Source organism: Schistocerca gregaria, unplaced genomic scaffold, assembly GCF_023897955.1.
Source record: "Schistocerca gregaria isolate iqSchGreg1 unplaced genomic scaffold, iqSchGreg1.2 ptg000720l, whole genome shotgun sequence".
In the NCBI taxonomy this organism is placed as follows: Eukaryota; Metazoa; Arthropoda; class Insecta; order Orthoptera; family Acrididae; genus Schistocerca; species Schistocerca gregaria.
In genome coordinates, this window is record NW_026062097.1 from 376,880 (window position 1) to 401,595 (window position 24,716).

At 41.9% G+C, this 24,716-nt stretch overlaps 5 protein-coding genes across 8 annotated transcripts; all 5 read left to right on the plus strand.

Moving 5' to 3' along the window:
* The first annotated feature begins 25 nt into the window (after window positions 1–25).
* Window positions 26–5,293, plus strand: LOC126320463 (glycogen debranching enzyme-like). The gene is made up of 2 exons (XM_049993961.1): window positions 26–299; window positions 477–5,293. Exons 1-2 carry the CDS (start codon window positions 73–75, stop codon window positions 5,236–5,238), a joined length of 4,989 nt encoding a protein of 1,662 aa, XP_049849918.1. The 5' UTR covers window positions 26–72; the 3' UTR covers window positions 5,239–5,293.
* A 2,540-nt stretch (window positions 5,294–7,833) lies between these two features.
* On the plus strand, window positions 7,834–11,057 carry LOC126320424 (uncharacterized). Of its 2 annotated transcripts, none has more exons than XM_049993909.1 (3): window positions 7,834–8,094; window positions 8,160–8,283; window positions 8,343–11,054. In XM_049993909.1, exons 1-3 carry the CDS (start codon window positions 7,931–7,933, stop codon window positions 11,028–11,030), a joined length of 2,976 nt encoding a protein of 991 aa, XP_049849866.1. In that variant the 5' UTR covers window positions 7,834–7,930; the 3' UTR covers window positions 11,031–11,054. The 2 variants fall into 2 exon arrangements, with proteins under 2 accessions (XP_049849866.1, XP_049849867.1); XM_049993910.1 differs by having other exon boundaries at window positions 7,836–8,094; window positions 8,346–11,057.
* A 3,487-nt stretch (window positions 11,058–14,544) lies between these two features.
* Window positions 14,545–18,620, plus strand: LOC126320426 (putative sodium/calcium exchanger 7). The gene is made up of 2 exons (XM_049993911.1): window positions 14,545–16,691; window positions 16,758–18,620. The coding sequence occupies exons 1-2, from the start codon at window positions 14,588–14,590 to the stop codon at window positions 17,000–17,002; spliced, it is 2,349 nt and encodes a 782-aa protein (XP_049849868.1). The 5' UTR covers window positions 14,545–14,587; the 3' UTR covers window positions 17,003–18,620.
* A 301-nt stretch (window positions 18,621–18,921) lies between these two features.
* On the plus strand, window positions 18,922–22,698 carry LOC126320427 (eukaryotic initiation factor 4A-III-like). 3 transcript variants are annotated; one of them, XR_007558094.1, is made up of 4 exons: window positions 18,922–19,030; window positions 19,150–19,260; window positions 19,334–21,159; window positions 21,267–22,687. XR_007558094.1 is itself a non-coding variant. In XM_049993912.1 (3 exons), exons 1-3 carry the CDS (start codon window positions 18,976–18,978, stop codon window positions 20,398–20,400), a joined length of 1,233 nt encoding a protein of 410 aa, XP_049849869.1. In that variant the 5' UTR covers window positions 18,944–18,975; the 3' UTR covers window positions 20,401–22,698. The 3 variants fall into 3 exon arrangements, 1 of the variants encoding a protein (XP_049849869.1); XR_007558093.1 differs by having other exon boundaries at window positions 18,944–19,030; window positions 21,297–22,687; XM_049993912.1 differs by having other exon boundaries at window positions 18,944–19,030; window positions 19,334–22,698.
* A 168-nt stretch (window positions 22,699–22,866) lies between these two features.
* On the plus strand, window positions 22,867–24,624 carry LOC126320428 (ribosome biogenesis protein WDR12 homolog). Its single transcript, XM_049993914.1, has 3 exons — window positions 22,867–23,105; window positions 23,304–23,392; window positions 23,511–24,624. Exons 1-3 carry the CDS (start codon window positions 22,949–22,951, stop codon window positions 24,567–24,569), a joined length of 1,305 nt encoding a protein of 434 aa, XP_049849871.1. The 5' UTR covers window positions 22,867–22,948; the 3' UTR covers window positions 24,570–24,624.
* The last annotated feature ends 92 nt before the right edge of the window (window positions 24,625–24,716 follow it).

Sequence of the window (24,716 nt, forward strand, 5' to 3'; positions counted from 1 at the left end):
TTGAAATCTTTTAAAATGCAAATCACAAATTTTTTCAACAATTAACTGAAACCTTCTAATTGTTACAATACTATGGAATTGGCTAATAACAAACGCACTATGTGCGTAGAAATTAATTTGAACAGGATGGGAGATCCTGAAAATTTTAAAACTGGAATCTTTTGTCAGCCTGGCACATTGTTGTCTATAGTGCTGAAAGCTTCTTATGCTATTTGTCTCTATAATCCTACTTTGTGGACAAACTATCCTGAGAGAGAAGATGCTCCATTCGAAGCAGACAAGTTTAGACCAATTCCTAGGTTCGATATCTTATTTTTTTTTTAATATCAGCAGAAAGCAAGTTTTATTGTAAGATGAATTGTGTTAATGTGGTTTGACGTTATGTCTTTTTTCACTGGCTTTTGACGGATATAAGGTCTATCCCTCTTGTGTGTAAAGTATTAACATCTGTTTCTCGTGGCACTTGATTAATCTAGTGCACCCTATACTGGAAAGGACTGTTGGAGAGCCGAATTACTGGTTAGACGTTATGGATCATATAAGTATTACTTACATATAAGTGAGGAACACGATGAACATCACTGCGATATGGGCTATTTTGTAGTGATTCCACAGCTTAGACTCAATGATAAACCTTTGAACTTAGGGTCTATTTGTTTTTTGACCATGCTTTCTCATTGTTTAGGAAAAATAGATGCATGGGAGCAGCACTTTAGACATGCTGCAAAATGCAAATACAATGCCATTCATTTCACTCCTCTTAGCCAGAGCGGCCAGAGTGGTTCTCCATATTCAATCAAGGATCAACTTCAATTTTCAGACATTTTTTTCTCTAAGCCTTATCCAGCAGCTGAAAAAGAGCGTTTAATCTCTAAAACAGTCCAGACTATGTCAAAAAAATACAACCTTTTTCCATTAACTGATATTGTGTGGAATCACACTGCATTCGACTCAGATTGGCTCTTAGAGCACCCAGAAGCGACTTATAACACGGACAATTGTAGCTATTTAAAGCCTGCTTTAGATCTCGACAGGGCCCTTGTTTCGTTTTCTGATCGAATCGGGAGAGGAGAGTATGCGAACAGAGGCTTGTCTGATATACGAAACGGTCAAGATGTAGACACTGCTATTTATATTTTGAGGTCAGAAATTATTCCTTCATTGAAACTTTGGGAATATTTTGTTATCAATGTCGAAAAATCCGTTAAGGAGTTTGAAACGGCACTCAAGTCATCAACCAGCTTATTGGAGCCCAGTTGCATTTATTACGGTAAAGAAGTTGAAGTTTTAAAAAGCCAGGGTACTCGTCGATTGCCGGGAGGAGGGCGTTGGTGTTATACTGTAGACATTGCATGGGCACTTAAACTTTTTGCCCCTTCCAAATCATCTATGTCCGACAAGAATATTATTACTCAAAAGATGCAAGATTACCAAAATGTGTTGGATAAAATCAATATGCCTATTTACGAAAAATTAAACAAGAACATTGAGATTGCTATTGAACACATTCGAAACCGAATATTTTATTTAAGATTGAGCACCAACAAGCCATTTCGAACGGAAATTTCGGAAAAGTGTCCCTTGATTGAAACCTATTTTACTCCACTAAAGTTGAAGTCTGGAAGTACTATTTGGGCTGCTCACAATGGATGGATTTGGGGTGGCCAACTAAGTCCATCAGATATGGAACATCCGCTTAATAATCCTTATTTCACTCGAACCATCATTGTTTGGGAAGACCTGGTGAAGCTGAGATATGGAAAAAAGCCCGAAGATTCGCCTTGGTTATGGAAGTATATTGAAAAATACACAATAATGCACGCTAAAATTTTTTCAGGATTTAGGATTGATAACGCCCATAACACTCCCTTGCATGTGGCTGAGCATTTCCTTAATGTTGCTCGTTCTGTTAGGCCAGACCTCTATGTCACGGCCGAGCTTTTTACGGGAAATGAAAAAATAGATCAATTATATGTGTCTAGACTAGGTCTCAATTCGCTCATACGAGAGTCAATGCAATCATCTACGTCTTTTGACTTGGGAAGGCAACTTCATCGATACGGTGGTGAAACCGTCGGAAGTTTTGATCTGTACTATTTTACATCTTATTACACCAGCTCATTTGAATTGGATGTTGGCTTTGTTGAAGCATCTCCAAAAGTTCCACCTGCTTTGTTTTATGATTTTACGCACGATAATGAAACAATTCATATGAAGCGTACACCGATGGATGCATTGTCTAATTCTGCGCTGACGTGGATGACATCTGGGCCTGTTGGTACAACATCAGGGTATGATTTTTTGGTTCCTAAGCCTATACCAATTAATGAGACCAAGCTCTATCCATCTTTTCCGGAGGATTGTTGGTTCGGAATTATGTATGCTCGAAAAATAATTAATGAGCTTCACCAGCGTCTAGCGAATGAAGGTTTTACTGAAATTTACATCCATCAAACAGGAGAGCTTATGCAAATTTTGAGGCATAATCCGAATACACATCAGAGCGTTTATTGCTTTGCTCACTGTGCCTTCTATCCTTCAAGCAATTCGCAGCCTCCAGATTCTACGATCGATGGAGTCTTAGAAAAATATATCATGTGCGCGACCCTTTGCTTTGATTCAGAAGGAGAAGATTGCCCGCACAAATTCGTAAAAGACTCAGCCAAAAAAGCAGGATCGGGTTCGAAGATGCCTCAATCTTGGAAGTATTCAGAGGTTAAGACTAAGTTTAAGATACCGGATGACTGTATATCTGGTCAGGAAGTGAATTTACTAGTTTATGATGAAGAAGTGTTTGACAACATTTTTAAATTGTCTACTTTTGAAAACGCGCTAGGTGAACACCAGAATTTGATTTCTTGGAAAAATTTTGGGGTGGGCAGTGTTCTTATTGTAGAGACACGGTTGTCAGACGCTGCTCGATATGCACACAGGCGGTTGAAGGAGCTTGAAACATTAGAATCTACTGTAGAATTAGAGAAGATCATAGGTTCGATCCCTCTCTTGGATGCTACCTATTTGCTGTATAACTGCGATCAAGAAGAAAGGAGCTATTCAGGTAACGCTCGTGGCGTTTACAATGTTCCGGGATTTGGAAATCTCGTTTATGCAGGGATACAAGGGTTCCAATCGATTTTGAAGAGCATTCGTAAGAGCAACGATTTGGGTCACCCGCTCTGCCAAAATTTGAGAGAGGGTAACTGGGCTATGCACTACATTGTTGATAGACTTTTCCGCGGACCCAGATCATTGGTGTCTATTGCGCAATGGTTTGAGAAGCATTTTCGCTTTGTACAGGCATTGCCTCGTTTTCTCATTCCCAAGTATTTTGACCGTGTTATCACGAAAGTTTGCTTGATGTCAAAGCACCACTTTACGAATGTCTTTGCGAAGAATGCTCATGAAATGTGTGGAAAGTTTATAGAAAACGGTGACGTCGCGGTTTCTAATCTCTGTCTTTGCAGTATACAGCTTGTCAATCAAGTTCCGGACGTATATCTTATATCTCCGCATATATTGGATTCGCCCCAGTTCAAGTTAACAATGGCAGCAGGTCTTCCGCACTTCTCGGTGGGATACATGAGATGTTGGGGAAGGGACATATTTATATCTTTGAGGGGGTTATTGCTATTTACAGGGAGATATGATGAGGCTCGACAAATTTTGATTGCATTTGCGGCCAATTTGAGGCACGGTCTCATACCAAACTTGATAGATGGAAGTAACAATCCAAGATACAATAGTCGTGACGCCACATGGTGGTTCATGGAGGCGTTGCAGGCGTATTGCTTGATCTCGCCAGAGGGACATAGTTTTTTGAACAAAAAGGAAGTGCCGCGTCTTTACCCGTCAGACGATTCTGTAGTGTCATTTGACCGTTCAGTTGAGTATGTGACGATGGCGAGTATTGTTCAAGAGATTATGGAGCGACACGCTAAAGGAATACATTTCAGGGAGCGGAATGCCGGACAGGCGATCGACGCGGTCATGCAGGATCGTGGGTTTAATATTGACATTTCACTCGATCCCAAAACTGGGTTCATTTTTGGTGGAAACGAATTCAATTGTGGGACGTGGATGGACAAGATGGGATCCAATCACCAAGCACACAATTTTGGTATCCCAGCAACCCCTAGAGACGGAGCGGCAGTTGAAATTATTGCATTGCTTAAGTCAGCTGTAGGTTGGCTGTCCTCGATATGTGCATCGGGCATTAAACGTCAGAAGCAACAAAAGAGTTCGTCTAAAGGGAATTCAAGTGCAAAATCTCATGAGTCTAAAGAAGATAAAAAAGAGGTGAAGGAGCAATCGAAGCTGGCTAAAGATGACTGTTTGTCGGACATTTCGTATGATCAAAATATGACCGATACGAGTAATTCGATCACTTCGAAGCTACCGCCATTTTTTGAGCGGAAAAAATCTGATATAACCTGTTCGTTGCCTGATTTCTGCTCCAAGAAGGTAAAAGTAGAGGTGAGCTATTCAAAGGATCGCTTCAAGATAAATATCGAAAGAGATGCCGATGCATTTCCATGGGAAGGTGTGACCTTTGAGCAGGAAGATGGGAGTACCAAACACCTTAGCTATGCCGAATGGAATGAGCTCATACAAAAAAATTTCGAACATCACTTTTACATTCCAGCGAACAGCAGTCAGGATTCTCAATATGAAATCAATTCTCGGTATGTTAATCGAAGAGGCATTTATAAAGATTCCTACAAGAGTTACCATAGATGGACAGATTATCAGTTACGACCGAACTTTTGCGTGGCTATGGTCATTGCACCGGAGCTGTTCAGTCCTCAAGAAGCGTACAGTGCTCTTTGTGTGGTAGAAAGACACCTGTTAGGTCCATTAGGCATGAAAACATTGGATCCAGGAGATCGTCAATATCACCCTAACTATGATCCTGCATCAAGAAACACCTGTGACTATTTTACCGAGTCAGGTTTTAACTATCATCTGGGTCCAGAATGGGTTTGGCCTTTTGGATATTACATGAGGGCAAGGCTGCAATTTCGGTTGAAATCAGATGTAAGTATTTTGAATCGTGTTCAACGACTCTTGTCTCCTCACAGAGACATGCTTTTGTCGAGTTGGGAGGGATTACCAGAGCTCACGAATCAAAATGGGAATCGATGTTGGAGTTCCTGCGATACACAAGCCTGGAGTGCAGCCTCTATATTAGAGGCGTTATTCGATATTTATACGTTTGACACAACCAACTCGAAGGCCTAATGATCTGGGGTTGATGGAGATCAGAAAAATACAAGATGATTACTTTATTCTTCAATACTTACATTAACATTTTTTTAGCTATTTTTTTTAAGTGCACTTGATGAGATTTGTGCTCAAATTTGCAATATGCTTGTTGATTTGTATATAAATAGAATTGTGGCGGTGATTATGGACAGCAGGATTTTTTGTCGGCAGAGCGTAGAGAGGCGCATTTCGAGAGAGTAAGAGATAATGTGGATGATAGGTTTTTTGGTATAACTGGGGGAAGTTTGTGTATTGTTCCACAGCTGTCCCAGTTTTTGTCCTTCCAGATAGTTTTTCCATACTTGAGGTGCAAACTTGATCCAGAATGGATGCTCGGTGCTGAGGGAAGATAGGGGTGATGAAATGGGGCGGCCATCAGACAGGAGAGGGATGGAAAAACGTTTGCGTAGGTTCTGTCTTATGGCATTTGGAAGAAGCAAATGACAAGGACCGTATAGGCAGAAATATAGGAATATGATGAATTCCTTGGAGACCAGGTATAGAAATTTGATCGGATACCAATAGAGAATTTTAAATAGTTTACCTAGCAGTGAGAATGGAGTAAATCTCCACTTGACAGTTTTAGGGGCTGATGACTGATAAATAGTAACAGTGTCTTTTTTCTTCACTTCGAGCGTAGTTCTGATGATTGACCGCGCTTTACTGGGTACCCAGGAGTTGTATTTGGAGTAAACAGAAGTCAAGAGATGACGAAAGCGGATACGGGAGAGGTAGCGTACAAATTGATAGAGAAGAATAGGAGAGCATTGGATAGTTTGAACGATGAATCGACAAGCAGACAGGATGTGTGAGAAAATGTGTTCTCGTCTGAGTAAGGATAGCTTTCGAAGTTCGTAACGACTATTTTTACATTGAAGGTTTGAAGAGGATAAGGCATTGAGACAGTCTTGATAATGCCATTGAATTGCATCAATCATAGTTTGCTTCGCTAGTAAATCGTAGGATGAAGGAGATGACGAGCTGGTACGTAGATGTGCATTAGAATCAGGGAATTTGGGATGAATTTTTTCGGGTTCATTCAATCGGTCATCTGCTTTGTCTAGCTCTTCAAGCTTTTGTTGATACTCTCTAGCGAGTTGCCAGTCTTCTATTTTTTTGGCTTCAGAGAGGTTGTCTAATAGATACGAGCGCTCGGTTTGATGACGCTGACGTTGTTTTCGAGAAAATTGGTCTGTTCCTCTTATAATAGGGGGAGGTAGCAATAGACCAGAAATTTTTTGAGAATCAGGATTAGGCGCAGAAGGCGAATCGGCAGAAAGGTTTGATTTACTTCGAGATGATGATGGGCTTTCAATTTTGATTTTGTAGGTAAACGTTGAAAGGTCAACCTTATCAGATGTGATGATATTTAAATGTGGGTAACATGATTTCAACAATTCTGCTAAGTTTTTTGTTGATTCTCTAGGGAGTTCACCTTTAGAAGCAGCTGTATAAGATCTGAGAGCGGAGAATGGTTTTTCTCTCAATTTTGCCTTTTCGATAAAATGTGTATTTCTTCGGTGACGTAGATGTCCAATAAGTTTTCTTCTTGCATAACACCACATATGGCATAATCGGGAAGGTGAAAGAAAAATAGAGGCGCTTGCTTTCGAAAAAATATGATTTTTTGTGTATACAAAAAATATTTCTGGTCTTTTGTATATTATAATGATATGCTGTCATATGCCCTACGTTTGATCTGTTTCGATAGTCGTGTTTTGGCGCACAGCTGGATATTAGACCTGCTATCTCTTTTTTGTTTGTTTGGTGCTCAATCCGCCAGTCCACGGTCCCTTTAGTTTCGTGTGTTGGGGGGACTACAATGCTCATACACACTCGAGCAAGCGGTAGTTCTGTTGCAACAAACGCATGATCCTGACTATCGGTGTCATTGATAAACACCTCAAAATCTTGCAGCTTTGATGTCCGCACCGTTACATAGATAAGCTCTAATGCTGAGCGCCTCGAAAATCCAACACAATGCAAAGGGCAGTATTGTAACTGGGGTGGAGAGGCTTCTATCGAACAAGGCACTAGGTCTCGGTAGAAAGGCAAATGATAGCTCTGTTGTTCTAAAGTCTATGAGGAGAATCCCTTCTCCAAAGGAAAATCTATTTATGCCAAGTGCTAATCAGTAGGATTGAGGCAGGCGGAAGTAGAATGACCGCTTCTATGTATTCAAACTTTCGACAAGTTTAGTTTGTTGATGCGCGAAGACTTTTAAACTCTCTTTCTGGCGCTGAGAAAGTATACAAAGGCCGCTATAACTTTCGAGCGAGACTTTGCAAACAAAAAGTTGAGAGTGGTATCGTTTGCGACGGCTAAAAATTCGTAAAGATATTTCGAGAAGCATTCTGATAACTCAAGACGGAAACAGAAGTATAAGTCTAGGCATCCTTCACGATTTTTGCACCTGAATATTGCATTCTTGAACTTAATAGCGCGGGAGGAGACACTTTCAGGGGTTTACGAACTCACCTGATGTTATTTAAAGATAAAAACGGCTATATATACGTTATTTTTTTTGATGTACTTTTGGTGATTTATTTGTCTCCTTCTTGAGCTAATGATACATTTTGAGTGTCTGCAGTTCTCCTATATACTTTGCTCTGGAAGAATCTATTTATGAGTCTCCAAGATCCATTGGCTTTCCTATAATCGTTACAAGATGAGCAATCAAATTATCGTTTCTGATATTCAAAACTTGACTCACTCTTTGGACCGGACAATACAAGGTTACTTAGAAGCATTTGAAACGCATGTGAAGGGGCATTTTGACTGGTTGGAGGCTTTTTCTGAACCGCTACGAAATTTAGATAAAACCATTCTTAGGTTCGTGTTTTTGTATACAAAAAATTTGAATAGTGAATTGATAGGGAATCTGACCTTGACGACAGATCCAGAGAGGGGCTATTTACTTCGTTATCGAGTGACTTGACTTTTGAAGTTAGTTCTTTGAAGGGCCTGGAATACGGGTTTGACCTTGCTAACTTTGAGTCATGCTACGTAGACATGGGCTCGGTATGTTCTTTTGTTTAGTACGAGGATATTTACAGATCTGTGAGCTGATATTTTTTTAGAAGTTTATAGCAAACATACACAAATTATCCTCTTCGAAAGCCAAGTTGGGGTGTCCAGCTCTAGAAAATGAGAAAACTGGTTCGCAGAAAGGGCATCCAGAGAGACTGTTTGACGAGTCGCACGGCTTGGCTAAAGATTGCAAAATTCTGCCGTTTGAGGGGGCGGCTGATGAATATGATCTGAAAACTCGCGGCGAGGCGCCAGGTTTCGAGCGTAGGGGGGTAGAGGCGTTGAACGAAGTGACGGGAGTAGGAGGCGGTGTTCCAGTCTTAGAGGAGCGGCGAGAGACGGGCGAAGAAAAAAAGCGTTGTGTATTGAATTTAGAGAGTGACAAAATTGATTTGGCAGATTGGAGGTCGGGCATCGGAGGAGCGTCTTTTGTCAAAGATTCCTGCGCGGTGGAATCGGGGAAGGAGGTGGAGGAAGTGAGTGAAGGGAAGTGGGGTGTAGATGGCCGAAGAGATAGAAGTTTGGGAAAATCAGTTGACGAGGATGGGCATAAGTTGTCTATGACAGGTTTCGGGTACAATTGGACAGGTGTTAGCATGGAACGTGAAAACCAGCACCGTTTGAGTGAGTTGAATCAGGGTGTTGCGGGATCCTCGGGCGTGCAGGATGGGAAAGTTTCGTTCAATGATCAGCCTGCAAAAGGTGAGTACAGGAGTTTCGAATTGAATTTTGATGGGGTGAAGAGACAAGAGAATGATAGGGGAGAGCTGGAACGTGATGTTGCAAAGAGCGATGTTAGAAAATTTTTTCGCTCTGGCGAAAAGGATTGCTTATACGATATCGTCAGGAATGATACGGTAAGGAATTCGGTTAAGAGCCGTCAAAGCGATGCAGATGTGGGTGATTTTTATCGTCATATGTTTCTACCTGAGGAGGTGCAGCCATTGTTCAGGGAGAAAGGGGCACCTGATGAACAGAGGGTCTATGGGGACGTTGAGTGTCTCGATAGAGAGGGAGAGAGGAAGAAGGATTGGTTAGGGGCAAGTGAAGAGTATAAGGGGGTGCATAAGTGTGGTAGCGCGACCAGCGGTGTTGATTGCGATTTCGAGGGGGTGAGTGCATTGAACGAGCCGTATAAGGAGATTGAGCATACAGCTGGTAGTAGTTTTCGAATTGAGAGATTGTCCACGCTGAATGTGGGAGATGGAGATGAGGTTAAAAGAGCGAGTGGGGATGGAGATATGGCAATGGCCGAAAAATCGCTGGAGACGTTTGTGAATGGGGAAAATGGTGCGCTGGGACTCAGATCTGGTTGGGAGGCAAATTCATATTGGCCGGAGGGGTGGAAAGAGGAGAATTCAGAGGAGGCGCGCGAGGAGAAAGTGAATATGTATGACAAGTTAGACACATTGATTCAGGAATTGGGCAATCCGAGTGACAAGTCATCGCCGGGAATCACACGAGAGGTGGAAGACGAGGAGAAGAGATATGAATTTTCAGCTAACGGGGAAGTGGCGTTGGAGAGCGGTGAAGAAAAAAAGGCAGGGTGGATCATCGGGGGCGATGACGTTGAAATGGGCGGCATGAGAAAAGAGGATCCGAACGTGACGGCTGACAGAACTAGCTCTTTTTCAAATGCAGAGGAAGAGCATAGAGAGTCGAATCCTGAAGGGAGCAATTTTTTGTATGAACAAGCGTTAAAAGAGAATATTATTAATTGCGGTCTGAAAGAAGAATCCGACAGGAAGGATTCTGGATATATGAGCAAGTTGCGGTATTTCATGAAACACACGCCGCGTGCCGAGGCGAAAAATTGTGAGACACACGAAACGCCAAAGACTAACAGAAAGAGGCATCGATTATTTGGAAAGGGCGCTTTGGTATTCAAGAAAGAAGATTTAGAGGGTTGCGATACACCGTCGAGTCACAAAAAGACACCGAAACCCAGTATTTTGAAAATGGTGGCGAATTCTTTGTCATTTATGTCTTCTGGAAAAAAAACACAAAAAAGCTATCTAAAGACACCTACCCCCTTTTCATCGCGTAAGGAAGGTAAAGCACCTGACCCATTACGAGACTCCCCAATGAAGCGGGCTAATGTTGAACGTTTGACCCAGCAGCAAAATGACGTCGCTCAAAAAGCTTCGATTTACCATGCAGATCAACCAACGTACACCATGGAGCAATGCGCTACGCAATGCGCTACGTATTCAGCGGTTCAGCCTGATTTACCTTCCCTCAGGCCTAGCTCTCCGGTTGACTCCTGCGCCTCGCTTCATCTTAACTCGACTACCTTCGATCCGCCTCGTGCTTCTCATCCTATTGTCGATTCAATAAGTTCCAACCTCTTACAAAAGAACAGCCACCATGCTGAGTCGAAACCAGAAGACCGTCAGCAATCACCGCCCGTCGCTGTCTCCCCTGAACCGATTGGCTGCCCGACTTCAACCGTCGACTCTCCTTTGCAGGAATTGGACGATTCATGGTGCCCCCCCTTGCCGGAGGATCCCCTGCCCTGGACCAGAGAAGAACATCTGATCCCGCATCTACGTCGTCAAAGTTCCCTGGACCCCGATGTAGTGTTCAAAGATATCTCCAAATTATGCGACTTGGAAGCCATTTTCAACGAAAGGCCATGTCCTAAGCCCGAACCCAGAAAATACCGAGTTCTGAATTCAAACCTTGCCCATTTGATGTACAGAGACGGACGTACCAAAAAAGAACTCAAAAAAAAATAAATCGTCCTAGCCGAGATGATCAAGCAACCTTTTTAGTGTAAATATTTTTTTCCCTTCAAATTTCTTTTATTTTTTTGGCGGGTCAGATCTTACTCTTTGTGCCTCTATGCGAGGTTCCGATATGCTATGTGTTCCCGTCTTCTCTCCGCCGTTCACGACAGCATCAATGAGTTGGACGGACCTCGCCTAGACTCCATCTTGAACCAATTTCAAGATTTGTCAAGGGTCCGTACTAATGCAGTCGAGCCACTGGGGTGAGGAAGCGTCAAGATGATACGCTCAGGACTTTTTTTTTTCAAAAATTGACGAAACGTTGTCATTTTTTCTAAATGGTGTTACTAAGAGGTCCGATGCTTCGACTTTAGAAGAATGCCAGTTATTGCGTCAAGCACCTCCTAAAGTATACCGTGTATTTGTGAACTGGGCGAAGGCGAAGTACTTGAAGAATCTGGGCAAACTAGATGAATGCCAAGGGCTTTTAGCTGAAACATTAACTATTTTTCCAATTCTGCGGACTTATTCTGAGTCTCTAGTTCAATGCATCTGTGAGTTTGACCTGATTCAAGTCGATTTTCAGCGACTGAAGCACGATCGACCAAGTCAACTTGGATCACTGATTCTCCGTATCCATATTCTTCAGACTCGGATCGAAGAATTGGATTTGAACCAAAGCGTTTTCATACTTTGGCTCAACGTCCTGTATTTTTTGGCACTTACTCAATTGGTCATCACCAACTCCACGAATTCGAATAAATCTTCAAAAGGAGATCCCCAATATCAGACAGATCCTGTCTATGACTGGACAACCCATTCTACCGTTCATCAAACTCTGATCACTGCCTTAGCCAAAGCAAACTTGTTCAACAGAATCATCCATATTATTGAGACGGTAAAAAAAGCTGAAAAGCACCAAGAAAAAATTTCTGAGATGTCAGCTCTGAGCCTATCCAACCTTCTTCGGAGTCTGACCTCCTTCTCTGCCCCTAAGAATTCTCCCCGAGTACACCATTTGCACACAAAAATTGCTGTCGAAATGCTGCTATCGCTCAACAAAATTTTAGACATACTCTTTCAAAGAGAATCTAGTACAACAAATATTTATTCTAAAAAAAAAAGGGCCATACCCGTTTCTGGTAGAGATCCTCAATTCGAACTTCTTGGTACAGAACATCCCCCTTGTCTACCCGAAGACGGGCCCTCTCTTTCTGATGCCAGCCCCCGGACGTTACCTGATTCATTCTCGCACGCCTACCTATTTAGCCCAGAATTTGAATTAGGATGGTGTCCGTCCTCCTGGTCCGTTCAAGCGTACGTCCACATTCAATGGAGGCTCATTCAGCTCATGCTGTTCGTCTATACAAATGACTTGACAAGTTCAGATCACAAGATATTGATGTCTGAGCTCCAATTACTTTCAGACTCTCTATTGCGGCGCCAAAAAAACAGCGCCGAATGCCCTTTCTTCGAGTTTTCTCAGATTGTGTTGCAGGTGGCCTATTGGAAGGCGAAAGCTTTTTTTTCAGAAAAAAAATATCTTCTTTGTATAGAAGTTTGCCAGCCTCTGGTAAAGGCACCCATGGAATTATCACGAAACGTCCTTTTGTGGCCCCTGATGTACGTCTATGGACAAGCTCTGATTGGGGCGAAAAAGTGGAGCTCCGCTCGAATGATCTTCGACCAGTTATGTCAATATACAAAATACCGTCCAGCTCGAGTTCTTAATCATTTGGGGATGATTGAGGCCGAGCTGGGCCATTCTTGGATTGCAATTGAAATGTTCAAGCGATCTCTTGCGGTTGACAAGGCATATTTGAGTCCAGTTTACAACATTGCTAGGGTGTACAATAGAGAGCGAAGATACGATGCTGAGTATGAAATTTTGGTCTGTTTGCTCGAACATTTGGAGATGAAAGAGAACGATGCAGAACATACTTTGGTGAAGCGCCGTATTTTAGAGAGTAAGAGCATGATTAAATGGAGAATAATTAAGGCGTTAATGTCAACTGGAAAATTAAATCAGGCATCTCAATGGCTGAACCATTTAAACCATTCTTGCGAAGAAGCGTCATCATTGAATGAGACCGAATCAACATCACCAGAAGTATCAGATATCGTAGACATTTCAGTGGAGCGGTTGTTGGTTCGATTGCAGATTTTGATGTGTAAATATGACCAAGCGGTACAGACTTGTGGTTTTTTGCTGTCTGGGAAGATGTCCTATGATGGGGTGCTGATGACATTGCAAGCAGAAGCATTGCTTCACATGGGAGAGTTACCCAGGGCTATTAATGTATTGATAGACGCGTTACAGTTGGTAGAAGCTGCTCGATTAGCGCAGATAGAATTCATCAAAGATCGTCATCTCTTTGGTGCATTGGATTACTTTGCACAGCCATGCAGATGCTGCGCACGCTTAAAGAGCCAACATGATAATGAGGCTGATTTTGCTAAGTACGAATCGTATGGCACGAGTGCGTGTCAGTTTGACGAAGTGCAGCCAAGCAAAAAACGAAAATTGGAACAAGGCGAAGATTTTCAATGGAAAAGTTTTATTTTTCGAAGTGAGCAAATAACGAAAAGTAAGCATACAATGGTCTTGTTTGATTGGAGGCGACGATCTGAGCTTGAATATGGAATTTTGTGTAATTTGGGTATTTTGTATCAATGTGTTCAGCGGTTGATGGATTCATTGGATGCATTTTCAAGGGCCAAGTCGGTAGCTTTTGCATGGAAGGTTGAGGATTGGGCAGATGGCGAGGAAAACGTGGAGAAAAACCGTGGGGAGGGAGCGTGTGACGGGGATACAGTGAAATTTTCGAAAGCCGACGAAACCCCGCAAGTGAAAAAGTTAAATTTGATGCAGGAGAGAGATGGCAAGAAGGATGACTTTTATTTGCTTGGACACTGCAAATCATGCTCATATTTCTGCTGGAATCATACCGTTAGCGTGAGGAGAAAGCAGATTCAATCAGTGTACAACATGACTTTACTGAAGATCAAGTTGGGAAGAATAGATATGGCATGTTCAGAATGGATCAAATTCCGTTTCGGTTTGGACATGTGTCTTCCGGTATCGATTTATCAGCGTCTCAAGGCCAAAATCGATTTCCAGCTGAGCCGGATTTCGCAAAAAGACCAAGTTTTGAAAGAATTTGTATCGATTGGCAGGGAAATCCCGAAGTGGCAACTGCTTCGGCTAGACAAAAGCATGCTCGAGCTGGCTGCATGTATGTCGTCGAGCAAGGAGTCAAGGGCTCAGACTGAATTGGATGGTTCCGAAGATAGTGAGATTTAAAATTATCGAAAAATCGAGAATCTGCTCTAAGCTGGATTTAAGAAACGTCTGTATAGAAATTCATGTCTGGTGCTACCTGTATCTTAAAAGTCCCGTACAGCTTTCATTTTCGAAGGAGTGTACTTTCTAGGCAGAAAGATGTGCTTATATGGAATATATGACGTGTTCATGCATATTAAAATTTTTTATGGTAAAATAACAGGTTTTTTTATCAATACCATGTGTGTATTCATGCGATATAGTGTTAGAGAGAGATATATTGATGCTGAAACTTGGACTTGTAAGCATCGAAAACTCTGAGTTCAACAGTCGCATGCACGCTATATTTCTGATCCTGATTTTATTGGTTATTTTATGCGCTGGTAATGTCTACGAAGCATCAAGTCAGAAAGAGCGTCGGTGTTACACTTCGGTGGACTACCAGATAAATAACCAGCTAAATGCTGAAGAAGTTTCACTAGTCGAATTGGTGAAAATAAATAGTACTAGTTACATTGAAACTTCAACCTTGCATGACCGGAATAAACTGGCTGCCTCCCAGCAAACTTTAATGACAGAAAAGACCCATGCTGAACAAAAAGAAGAGACCTCAAAAAATGACTCGACTAGAGGAGATTTAGGTTGGATCCCTTATTTTTATATTTACGATCACCTTATGAAATCTTGTCAATGGCTCGCAGTTATTCTGTTCATTTTGTGGATGGCTATATTATTTTCTCTACTTATGGTTTCCACCGACGATTTTTTCTTGCCTAATTTGATTTTTATATCTGATAAATTGGGCTTGCGTCCTGAAGTAGCCGGGCTAACTATCTTGGCCTTTGGAAATGGCGCTTCTGATTTCATTACAAATAGCGTCTGCATTTTGAACGGATCCCCTTCAATAGCTTTTGGTTCTATCATTGGAACAGGATTGTTCATCACAACTTTCGTCGCAGGATGCATTACTTTGGCAGTTAAAAAGATACAAATCAGGCCTGTGTCGTTCTTTAGAGACATCCTATTCTACCTAGCCAGTTTAAGCGTTTTGTTCGTCTCTATACTCACTGGTAAAACGTGGATCTATCAGCCGATCGCGCTTCTGATATTGTATATCACATACGCTGTTTGTGCTATATCACATAACTTCAACCTGACCAGGTATTTTTCAGATACGCAACAACCAGAGGAAGCACAAGATGTTTCCGGCATGTGGCTGTTAGAACAGGCGCAAAGTGTTCCTGGCACAGGGCAGTTAAATCAGATGCAAGGCGTCCATGATATACAACAGTGCGAACAAAGCGAAGATGAAAAAAATGAAGACACCCTGTTATCTACGAGAGGTGTATTGTCAAACAACCAACTTCAACGCCGCCTGTCAAGTTCCCTGACAAACGAAGAAAAAACCTCACCTCTTCTGAAAACATCCTTTTTTGACATTTCTGGCGTTCAGAACCTTTCAGCGACTTTTCCTGATGTGAACTGTTTAAGCAAAAGCATCGATTTCAGCCCGATCTTTGATAGATACGAACCAACAATGTACAAAGATATTCATGCCGACAAATTATTTGAATCTGACAGATATAAGGACGACAATCTAAGTAATTCAGAAAGCACCGTTCTCATCAGCAGCAATGAAAAAAAAAATCTATTAATGAGTCTGGATGAAGGGGATATTGATGGTGCATTAAACTCATCCAACAATCAACAGAATGTAGACAATGCGTCCCAATATGAACTGCATCTTTCTCTGGAACCAGAAACCGCTCTTACGCGTCAAATTGACAACCTATCCTCTTCAGATCTCCCTCGAATTTCCCTATATTCAATCAGTGCTCAAATTGAGAAAAAAAAAATATATCATTATCTTTCAGATGGTTTAAAGTTGAGCTATATTTTTCGAGTATTTAGAGTCGTCTACTGGATTTTCAGGCTTCCGCTCTATCTGATAATTACCACCCCAAAATGGAACCAATTTACTGCTATTACTAGTGTTATCCTTTTCTGGCCAACTTTCTTTCTCGCCATCGACGAATTAAACATCACGTTCTGGCACATTCCACTCTTTGTCATCCTAATGCTCATCTCTTGTATTCCCGCGCTTTTTATTTATTTCACTTCATCCAAGTGTACCCCACCAAGCTATCAGCCTATCTTCAATTATGTCGCATTCATCACCTGCCTAGTCGTTATGTACATCATAGGCGAAGAACTAATTGCGCTCATCAAAACACTCGGAATCCTGTTCAAAATTCCTGAATTCATTTTGGGTGCAACCTTCGTCACTTTTGGCAACTCAATAGTTGATATAATCGTCAACACCTCTTTAGCAAAAGAGGGAAAATCGGAAATTGCATTTGCTGCAGTTTATGGCGGGCCAATGTTCAGTACGACACGACAATTAGATTTTTTTTAGGTCATTTCTTACTAATTCGTTATGTTTTATGTTTTAGGCTTGGCTTGTGGATTTGGACTCATCCTGTTAGTCGTGACCATCCAAACGTTTCCAATTCCGTACCAGGTCAATCTTGAGAACTCAATATTCCTAAAAAACATAGGCTTCCTTTTTGGGAATATCATCATCACCGCCATCTTCTGTAGCGCCCTATTCCGTTTTCAATTAACAAAAAAAATGTGTCTGTTTTGGTGGTCCTATTACTTCATTTATTTGATCCTCTCTATCGTCCAGAGAGGCTAAAAAATATCCTACGCTCAGGGTGTACAAATGTAGACAGACCTATACTTTTTATTTTTCTGGTATTCCTGACAGTTAAGCCGGACTCTGCGCATTCAAATGTAATCCTAACAGCAGCATCCGTCTCTGACCTGTCCTACTTAGTCATAATGTGCAAAACGCAAACACACGACGTACATTGACCTTCCCTTTATAATATCCCAAATTTCTTGACAGCATCAGCATATCCTCTCTTTGGCCAAACAATGCAGGGCGAAGGTTATGACTAGCAAAACGTGATACCAGGTGAGCGTTGTAAAACCCTCCTAAAACCGCCAATTAACATCGCTTTGTTGAGAAACTTAACAATCAATTTAACAGTCAAAGAAACTCGACCCTACTATATACTATACTATACGCAAAAGTATCTTTATTAAAAAGCCAGTATGACTTCTTCAAGCGACGAACAGTCTGAACGCGCCGCAAAACTATATTTAACATATTTTCAAACTCCTTCAACCTCTTTGAAGAATTGTATCAACAGAACAATATTGACATCTTCTTGTCGGAATCCTTGAAGGTAAGCTGAATCTGATAATCTAATTTGATAACAAATCAAACAATCAAAGCTGAGCTTCGAAATTCGTTATTTGAGACTTGTTCTTTGGTGCACATTCTGCTGGTGCATCGGTGGACAACAACTTTTTGTAGCCAGCGACAAAAAGATTGAGTTCTGAACAAAAAGCATAGCTTACTGTTTTAGCTAGGCTACAAGTACTCATTTTAGCATAGCATAGGTTATGAATTTGATATTAAAGGACAGTACAGTATGAGCTTTTCAACGTTAATCTTCCTTGGCAACGCTCAAACAGTTTTTTGATCAAAAACTGACCTAGCAATGGCAAAAAAACTCTTCTTGCATACATTCTCTTGATTAGGTGGTAAATTTTTTTGGCTTTGACATGTTACTTTGTAATATAAACACCTATCTCTAGATTGCATGTTCCTAGACTCAGTTTCGCGCGTGATGGCCAATTGTATATGCCTTATGCTTTTATTTAGGATTGGAATAGACGGTGACTGAAAGAAGTTATCAACTGACCTTTGGCACCACCTGTTACATTCATCAATTACAGTTGACACATGCAGCCTTGATAGAAAGAGAATCGCAGGCGAGTTCACAACGTTTGTCTGTCGGCAAATATTAGAGACTGTTTTGAGTCCATCTTCAAATACAGTTCGTCAATTTAACGAAGATTAGGAGAACGCCAACCATCTTTACAGATGAAAGTCAAGTTCTGTTATGGATACAGATAAACGCGATAGAAGAGACGGTCTCTAGAATCCTGACAAAGTCCCTGGTACATGTTGAACACCTTCTTATAGGAATTTTGACTCTATCTGAAAGATTCATGAAACTTTTTGCCAGCTATTCAACATACTCTAAAATGTATTTACGAAAAAATGAAGAATTTCAAGCCATGTCTATCATGTTAATATGGGCAAATGTAATTAAAAGCAAGGCAGCGTTGAGAGACCGAGATCGTAACAGCAATCTGAATAAAAGCATTGCGTTGCAGTGCGTTTAAAGAGCTGTCATTAGTCTCCAAGCAGTTGAAGAGATATAGCTCACAGTTCCAAATGTCTCAGACTTAAGATGAGTCGCTGGTAATTCACTAGCAATTGATAAAACCGGCGCGTGCTAAGGTTTTAATGCAGAGGTGCATGCAAAACACTTGGCTCCGAATCAAAATTGTAGTTTTGATTACCAAAGCGAGTTTATTTCGAAAAAAGCTGAGAAATGAAATGTTCAGTCGGAATGTTCAGTTAGAATATCCAGAGTTTCATTACAGGAGACTGCTGATTGATTGGCAGTTCAGTGAAAATATTTGAGAAAAAAAGATACGAATTCAGAAAAAATTTTATTATAGAATAGGGTAGCCATATTAACTTTTCGTTAATCTTTATTCAGCAGATTGCCGTCTCATCAGACCATCATGAGCCGGGAATATTTTAACAATGGATATCAAAAAAGAAGTGGTTATTATAGAAGTATGTGGGATACATTTTGTCTTCTACCTTGTTTTTTTCTCTCGCGCTAGGGCCACTTCAAGTTATAGTGCCTAACAATTTTTGCACTTTTCGGCGTTTTTAATGCTGTTCAACCCAAGGCGACAACCTTAACTCAGCGGATTTTGAAACGTCGAAGGGCATCAAAGTTTATCCCTCGTTCGAGGAAATGAACCTTAAGGATGAGCTCCTGAGGGGCATTTACGAGTTTGGTATGCTAGGGAAAGGGTGCTTATGAGAGCCCAAGTTTTTTCCGTTATGCAAGGTGTTTTGACTTTTTTTCAGGATTTGAGAAACCCTCGGCAATTCAGCAGCGCGCCATCAAGCCCATAATATCAGGGCGGGATGTCATCGCACAGTCTCAAAGCGGGACAGGTAAGACTGCAACTTTTAGTATCAGCGTATTAGAGCGAGTAGACACAACCCTTCATGAGACGCAAGCCCTAGTTTTATCTCCGACTCGTGAGCTAGCGCATCAAATTCAGCGCGTGATATTATCTATAGGATCTTCAATGAGTGTTGACTGTCACTGCTGCATTGGGGGAAAAAATATGGGCGAGGATATCCGAAAACTAGAGAACGGAGTTCAAATAGTCTCAGGCACGCCAGGCAGAGTCTACGACATGATTAGGCGTCAGCATTTGCGTACAACAGAGATAAAAATTCTCATTTTAGACGAGGCTGATGAAATGCTGGGTAGAGGGTTTAAAGATCAAATATACGATGTATATAGGTATATGCCAAGAACGACTCAAGTGGTTTTGGTGAGTGCTACGCTACCCAGGGAAGTTTTAGAAATGACAAGAAAGTTCATGAACCAGCCTATGAGAATTTTGGTCAAAAGAGATGAACTTACGTTAGACGGTATCCGGCAGTTTTTTGTAGCGGTCGAGAAAGAAGAATGGAAATTTGACACACTGTGCGACTTATATGATACATTGGTCATTACACAAGCTGTTATTTTTTGCAACACACGCGTGAAAGTTGCTGAGATTTCGAATCGCATGACTGAGGCTAAGTTTACGGTGGTGTCTATGCATGGAGAAATGCAACAGCACGAACGAGATGCTATTATGAAGAGATTTCGATCCGGTGAAGCACGTATACTGATTACGACAGACATGTGGTCTCGTGGAATTGATGTTTCCCAAGTGTCTTTGGTCATCAACTATGATCTTCCTCTCAATCGAGAGAGCTATATTCATCGTATAGGGCGTTCAGGGCGATTTGGCAGGAAAGGAGTGGCCATCAATTTTGTAAAGAGCGATGAAATTAGGATACTTCGAGAAATCGAACAATATTACAGTACGCAAATAGATGAAATGCCCAATTCCGTGACTGAGTTGATATGAATAAAGCTCTGCGCATGTTTTTTGGTTGTCGAAAGGTACATCGGAAATATACGGCATCATGAATTAAAAAAAGTAGGTATGAAAAATGGTGTTCAGCATGTAGATAAATCTAGGAAAATGGCATGTCCACTTTAACTACGAGTAAAGAAGGGTTGAATGACGCAGGAGGTGGTCAAAATAAAGTCGTAGGAAGTGGTGGGTATGCTTGAACTAGGAATTTGCAGTGTTTTTTACGGTCTTGATTGAAAGTTGTGGTGGAAAGAGAGAGAGGTGTGGTTTGAATACGTACTCTTGCAAACAATCGAAAAGCAATGTTTTGAATTCAGGTTTCGCGTTCGATGCTTTTTTGTGGATGAGACGACTTCAGAGGTGGTACGGTGTCAGAAGGTGTGGGCATGAATGTGGTAGGAAAGAAGTGACAGATTTTTGACGTGAAAGTCAGCAGCGCGGTGGCTTAGCAAGGGTCTTGCTGATGAAGAATTTGAAGCATGAGCGAGAGAGTGTAAAAAACAGTTTTAGATATGGGTTATGATAGAAGAAGATTAAGGCATGAGTGGTAAATATTCTGTTTGCGCGAAGAGGGTACGGAAGGCTGTTTGTGCAGGTTTTTTTTTTGAGAGAAAATAGCATTTGTAGCATGCAATGGACCGAGAAAGTGCAGTGCGTATTCTCAGGCTCATCAACGGTCTTTTTTTTGGCTGGTACAAAGAGTTCCAGTGCTAAGGGGAATTGTTCGAGTGCAGATAAAGCGATGAACGGGTATGCACACATTCATGTATCAGAGGAGTTTATATACATCATAGAAAATGCGTGTGACTTTTATGTTGGTCGAGAGAATTATCGTTCTTGTTGACATTTTTTTTGAGATGACTGCACATGGTGTTCTGCTATTTCAGAAGGTCGTGGTGTTTATAAAGTAGCTCGCGGCTGGTGCCCGGCGAAGGGATGTGTGTCCTGTTATCTTCCCGCCTGTTTTTCCAAAAAGGAAGAATTGTCTAGGCCATTCAGGGCGGCTGGGATAGCAAAAAATAATGCATCTGTTTTGGAAAAGTGCGTTCAGGATGAAGGAGTAGAGTAGAACGCATGACTCTTAATGAGGCTGTTTTAGCGTCTTGAAGATATAAGGTTTGGCTGAGGATGATGCCCTGAAGATCCGATGCAGCCGAAACAAATTTATTTGGGGGTCTGATCATTGATAAGGACGTATTCTCGTGAACTTGCGCCGAATCTTAAACAATCCTTTTCCAGAAGTTGGTAGTAGCGCATATCATCTATTTTTGCGTCATTTAAATACGTTCCGTTGGTGCTTCCTAAATCCATGATGTAAGGGTGAACTTGATATTGCTCTGCCTGCGTCTCCGGATCACGCTTCAGTACCTGCCTATGTACAATTACGGCATGCTGCATCGAGCACGATTGGTGGTCTAAGGGCACATCCGCGATTGACCGGTCTCGGCCGAGTAAATATACCGACTTCAGATATAATTTGTAGTAATCAAGCGGCTTGTTGTCCTTAAATGGATAAAGTCTCCATTTTAATCGTGGTATTCTGGCTTCTTTAGGTACCGCAAATTTCAAAACTACACCATCTGTCGTCGTTCGAGCTTGTTTAGATAGCAATCCAGACGGCTTAAAATTTGGAGACTCCTTAGGCACGGCGTTCTGCTCACTCTCTGGTTCCTCCTTTTGCTTGCCCCAAATTTCTCTTTTGTTTTGAACCGTTCTGCGATGCTCGACGTATCGAGAAGAATTGGAAAAATTGTCTTCGTGACTCGAATGCTGTCGGCTAGACCTAGCATCGACGTCTCTCTCTCTGTAGCCCCTGTTCGATTCATATCGTGGCGATGAGGCGAGTTCGGTAGCGGATTTGGATAGATCAACACTATTCAAAATAAACTTGTTCATCCTTTTCACTTCTTCAGAGGTACGATGCATACCGTGTCCAGACTCGGACGAACTGAATGGCCTATCTGTAATCTCGGCAGACTTGGACTGAGTACTAAATGAAGAGCATATCGGAATTTAGACGATTCAATTCAGAGGAATTTGCCTAAAACACGTATTCCACCTTCTCACTGTCAAAGTTTTTTTTTGCGTCTACATACCCGCTAGGCGGGGAGTCTGCCCCTCCAGGCTTGTGTCTCTTTTTTTGAGGCGAATCCCCAGAGCGATGCGCGTCACCATCCAAAACCATAGAAGACAGAGAAGAACAAAGGTAAAAACAAAAAGCAATCTTGGAAAAAGTGCGGTTTGAGTAAAATTTTTTTTTTAAAAATTCCATTTGAAACGATCAAGAAACGAGCGTACGAGGCCAATTTTTTTGTTAATCATACAAACAAAGGGGCGGACATAATTATTATCAGGGCTAAAAGGAAGAGGAGAGCCGTTCTCGTCCGCGTGCTTCCATTTAATTTAGAATGCCTCGACAGCTGCTGCACAAGCTCGAGTCTGTCTTCTGTGCAAACAGAATTTTTTTTTTTTTGAACGGAACGGGTCGCTGCGGATGAGCTCCTAACTCTTTTTCATCAAAACACTCTGGATCATCAGTATGAACGTTTCGGAAGACTATAAACAAGATGAAAAAATTGAGGTCAAATTCGTGACCAAACTAGATCAGTACAGAGTTATCGATAAGTCATTTCAAGTCCCGACATCTCTAAATAGGCGCGGATTGTCCCAGCTGATCAACCACTTACTGGGTACAGGTAAGCAGAAAAATTACACAATTTTATATAAGCCGTGACAGCGTACATAAGAAAATGCCCGGTACAAGGCGACTTTTTTTCACCGTCCTCTCATCAAAAGGCGAAATTGCTTTCCAACAACCTCTCCTCGGCTAAGGGAAAGACTTGATAGGCTCACGCACCCTTTTTTCATCCACCGCATCTTCGGTTTGTTATCAGAAACGCCGATTCCATTCGACTTCCTCGTCGGAAACCATCTGCTTCGAAGTAGCCTCAAAAAATTCATCCAGCAACATCAATGCTCCACGGTGCGTGTCTTTTTCGACCTGCCATCTGCCCGCTCAGATCAGTATAAAATGTGCCGCTCGAAACTTCTCGCGACTATGTCTGTTTTTTAAACGGTAACAAACCTCTTTTTTTCCACAGGAACAAGTATTGACATTGGAGTATGTCAAATTGCTGGATCCGCCCACTCCAGAATCTATCAAGACGCACTCAGACTGGATATCTTCGATCGATGATCACCTCCTGACACTTCAAAACACCCTCAGTAAAAAAAACCTTGCGGGATATGTAATCCCATATGGGAGCTACGACTGTTATGTCAACTTGCTCCACTACAATGGAAATTCTGATGAAAATTCCGCGCCCATGGCTGTAGGAAGGCACTCGCAGCCGGTCCTGTCCGTCTCCTCGTTTCCAATTCGCGACAACGACGGTCAACAATTCGGAATTGTTAGTGGTTCGCAAGACTGCAGCGTCTACGTTTGGAACGTAAATTTGGCTGACCAGCGTTCTCGGACCACACAAGAGCTTGTGGGTCATCAGGGAGCCGTCGAAGCTGTTTCTTGCTCTCCAGACGCCAATTTGGTTGCCACAGCTTCCTGGGATAACACTATCAAACTTTGGAATCTTCAGTCCAAAGAATCAAAAAAAACAGTTCAAGCACAAGCACGGAATTCACTTGTTGGACACATGCAATGTGTCTCCACGCTCTTTTGGCTCTCGAACGGAGAGATCATTTCAGGATCATGGGACCACTCGATCAAAATCTGGGATGTGGAATCCGGTATCAATACACATCAATTAACTGGAAACAAAGTCATCCTGAACATGGACTACTCTTTCAAAAATAAGCTCCTCATCGCCGGACATGCAGACAGGTCAATCCGGATCTGGGACATCCGATCATCCGATCTGACCTCGCACGGTAACTCAGTTTCGACCAGTTACTCTTCACACACTGGATGGGTCAACGCGGTCAAATGGCATCCTTCCCACGAATATCTGGCTATCAGCGGTTCGTATGACTCAAACATCAAAATATGGGACATCCGTTCCACCACCCCACTCTACACCTTGGCCTCGCAACATCAGGATAAGATTTTCACGCTCGGCTGGCTAGATTCATGTCGGTTCACCAGCGGCGGTGCTGATAACGCCCTCCGCATGTATTCTATGCCCGACACCGCAATTTCTATCTAACGAAAGCGTCCCATCGTTCAATAAACACCGTGCGCAAAACAGTTCAAGCAAAAAATTACCCTCATCTACTCTGGAAAAAAATGCTTTTGATTGCCACAAACATTACATACATGCATGCACATTTTTTCTTGCCTAACTCGCACCTGG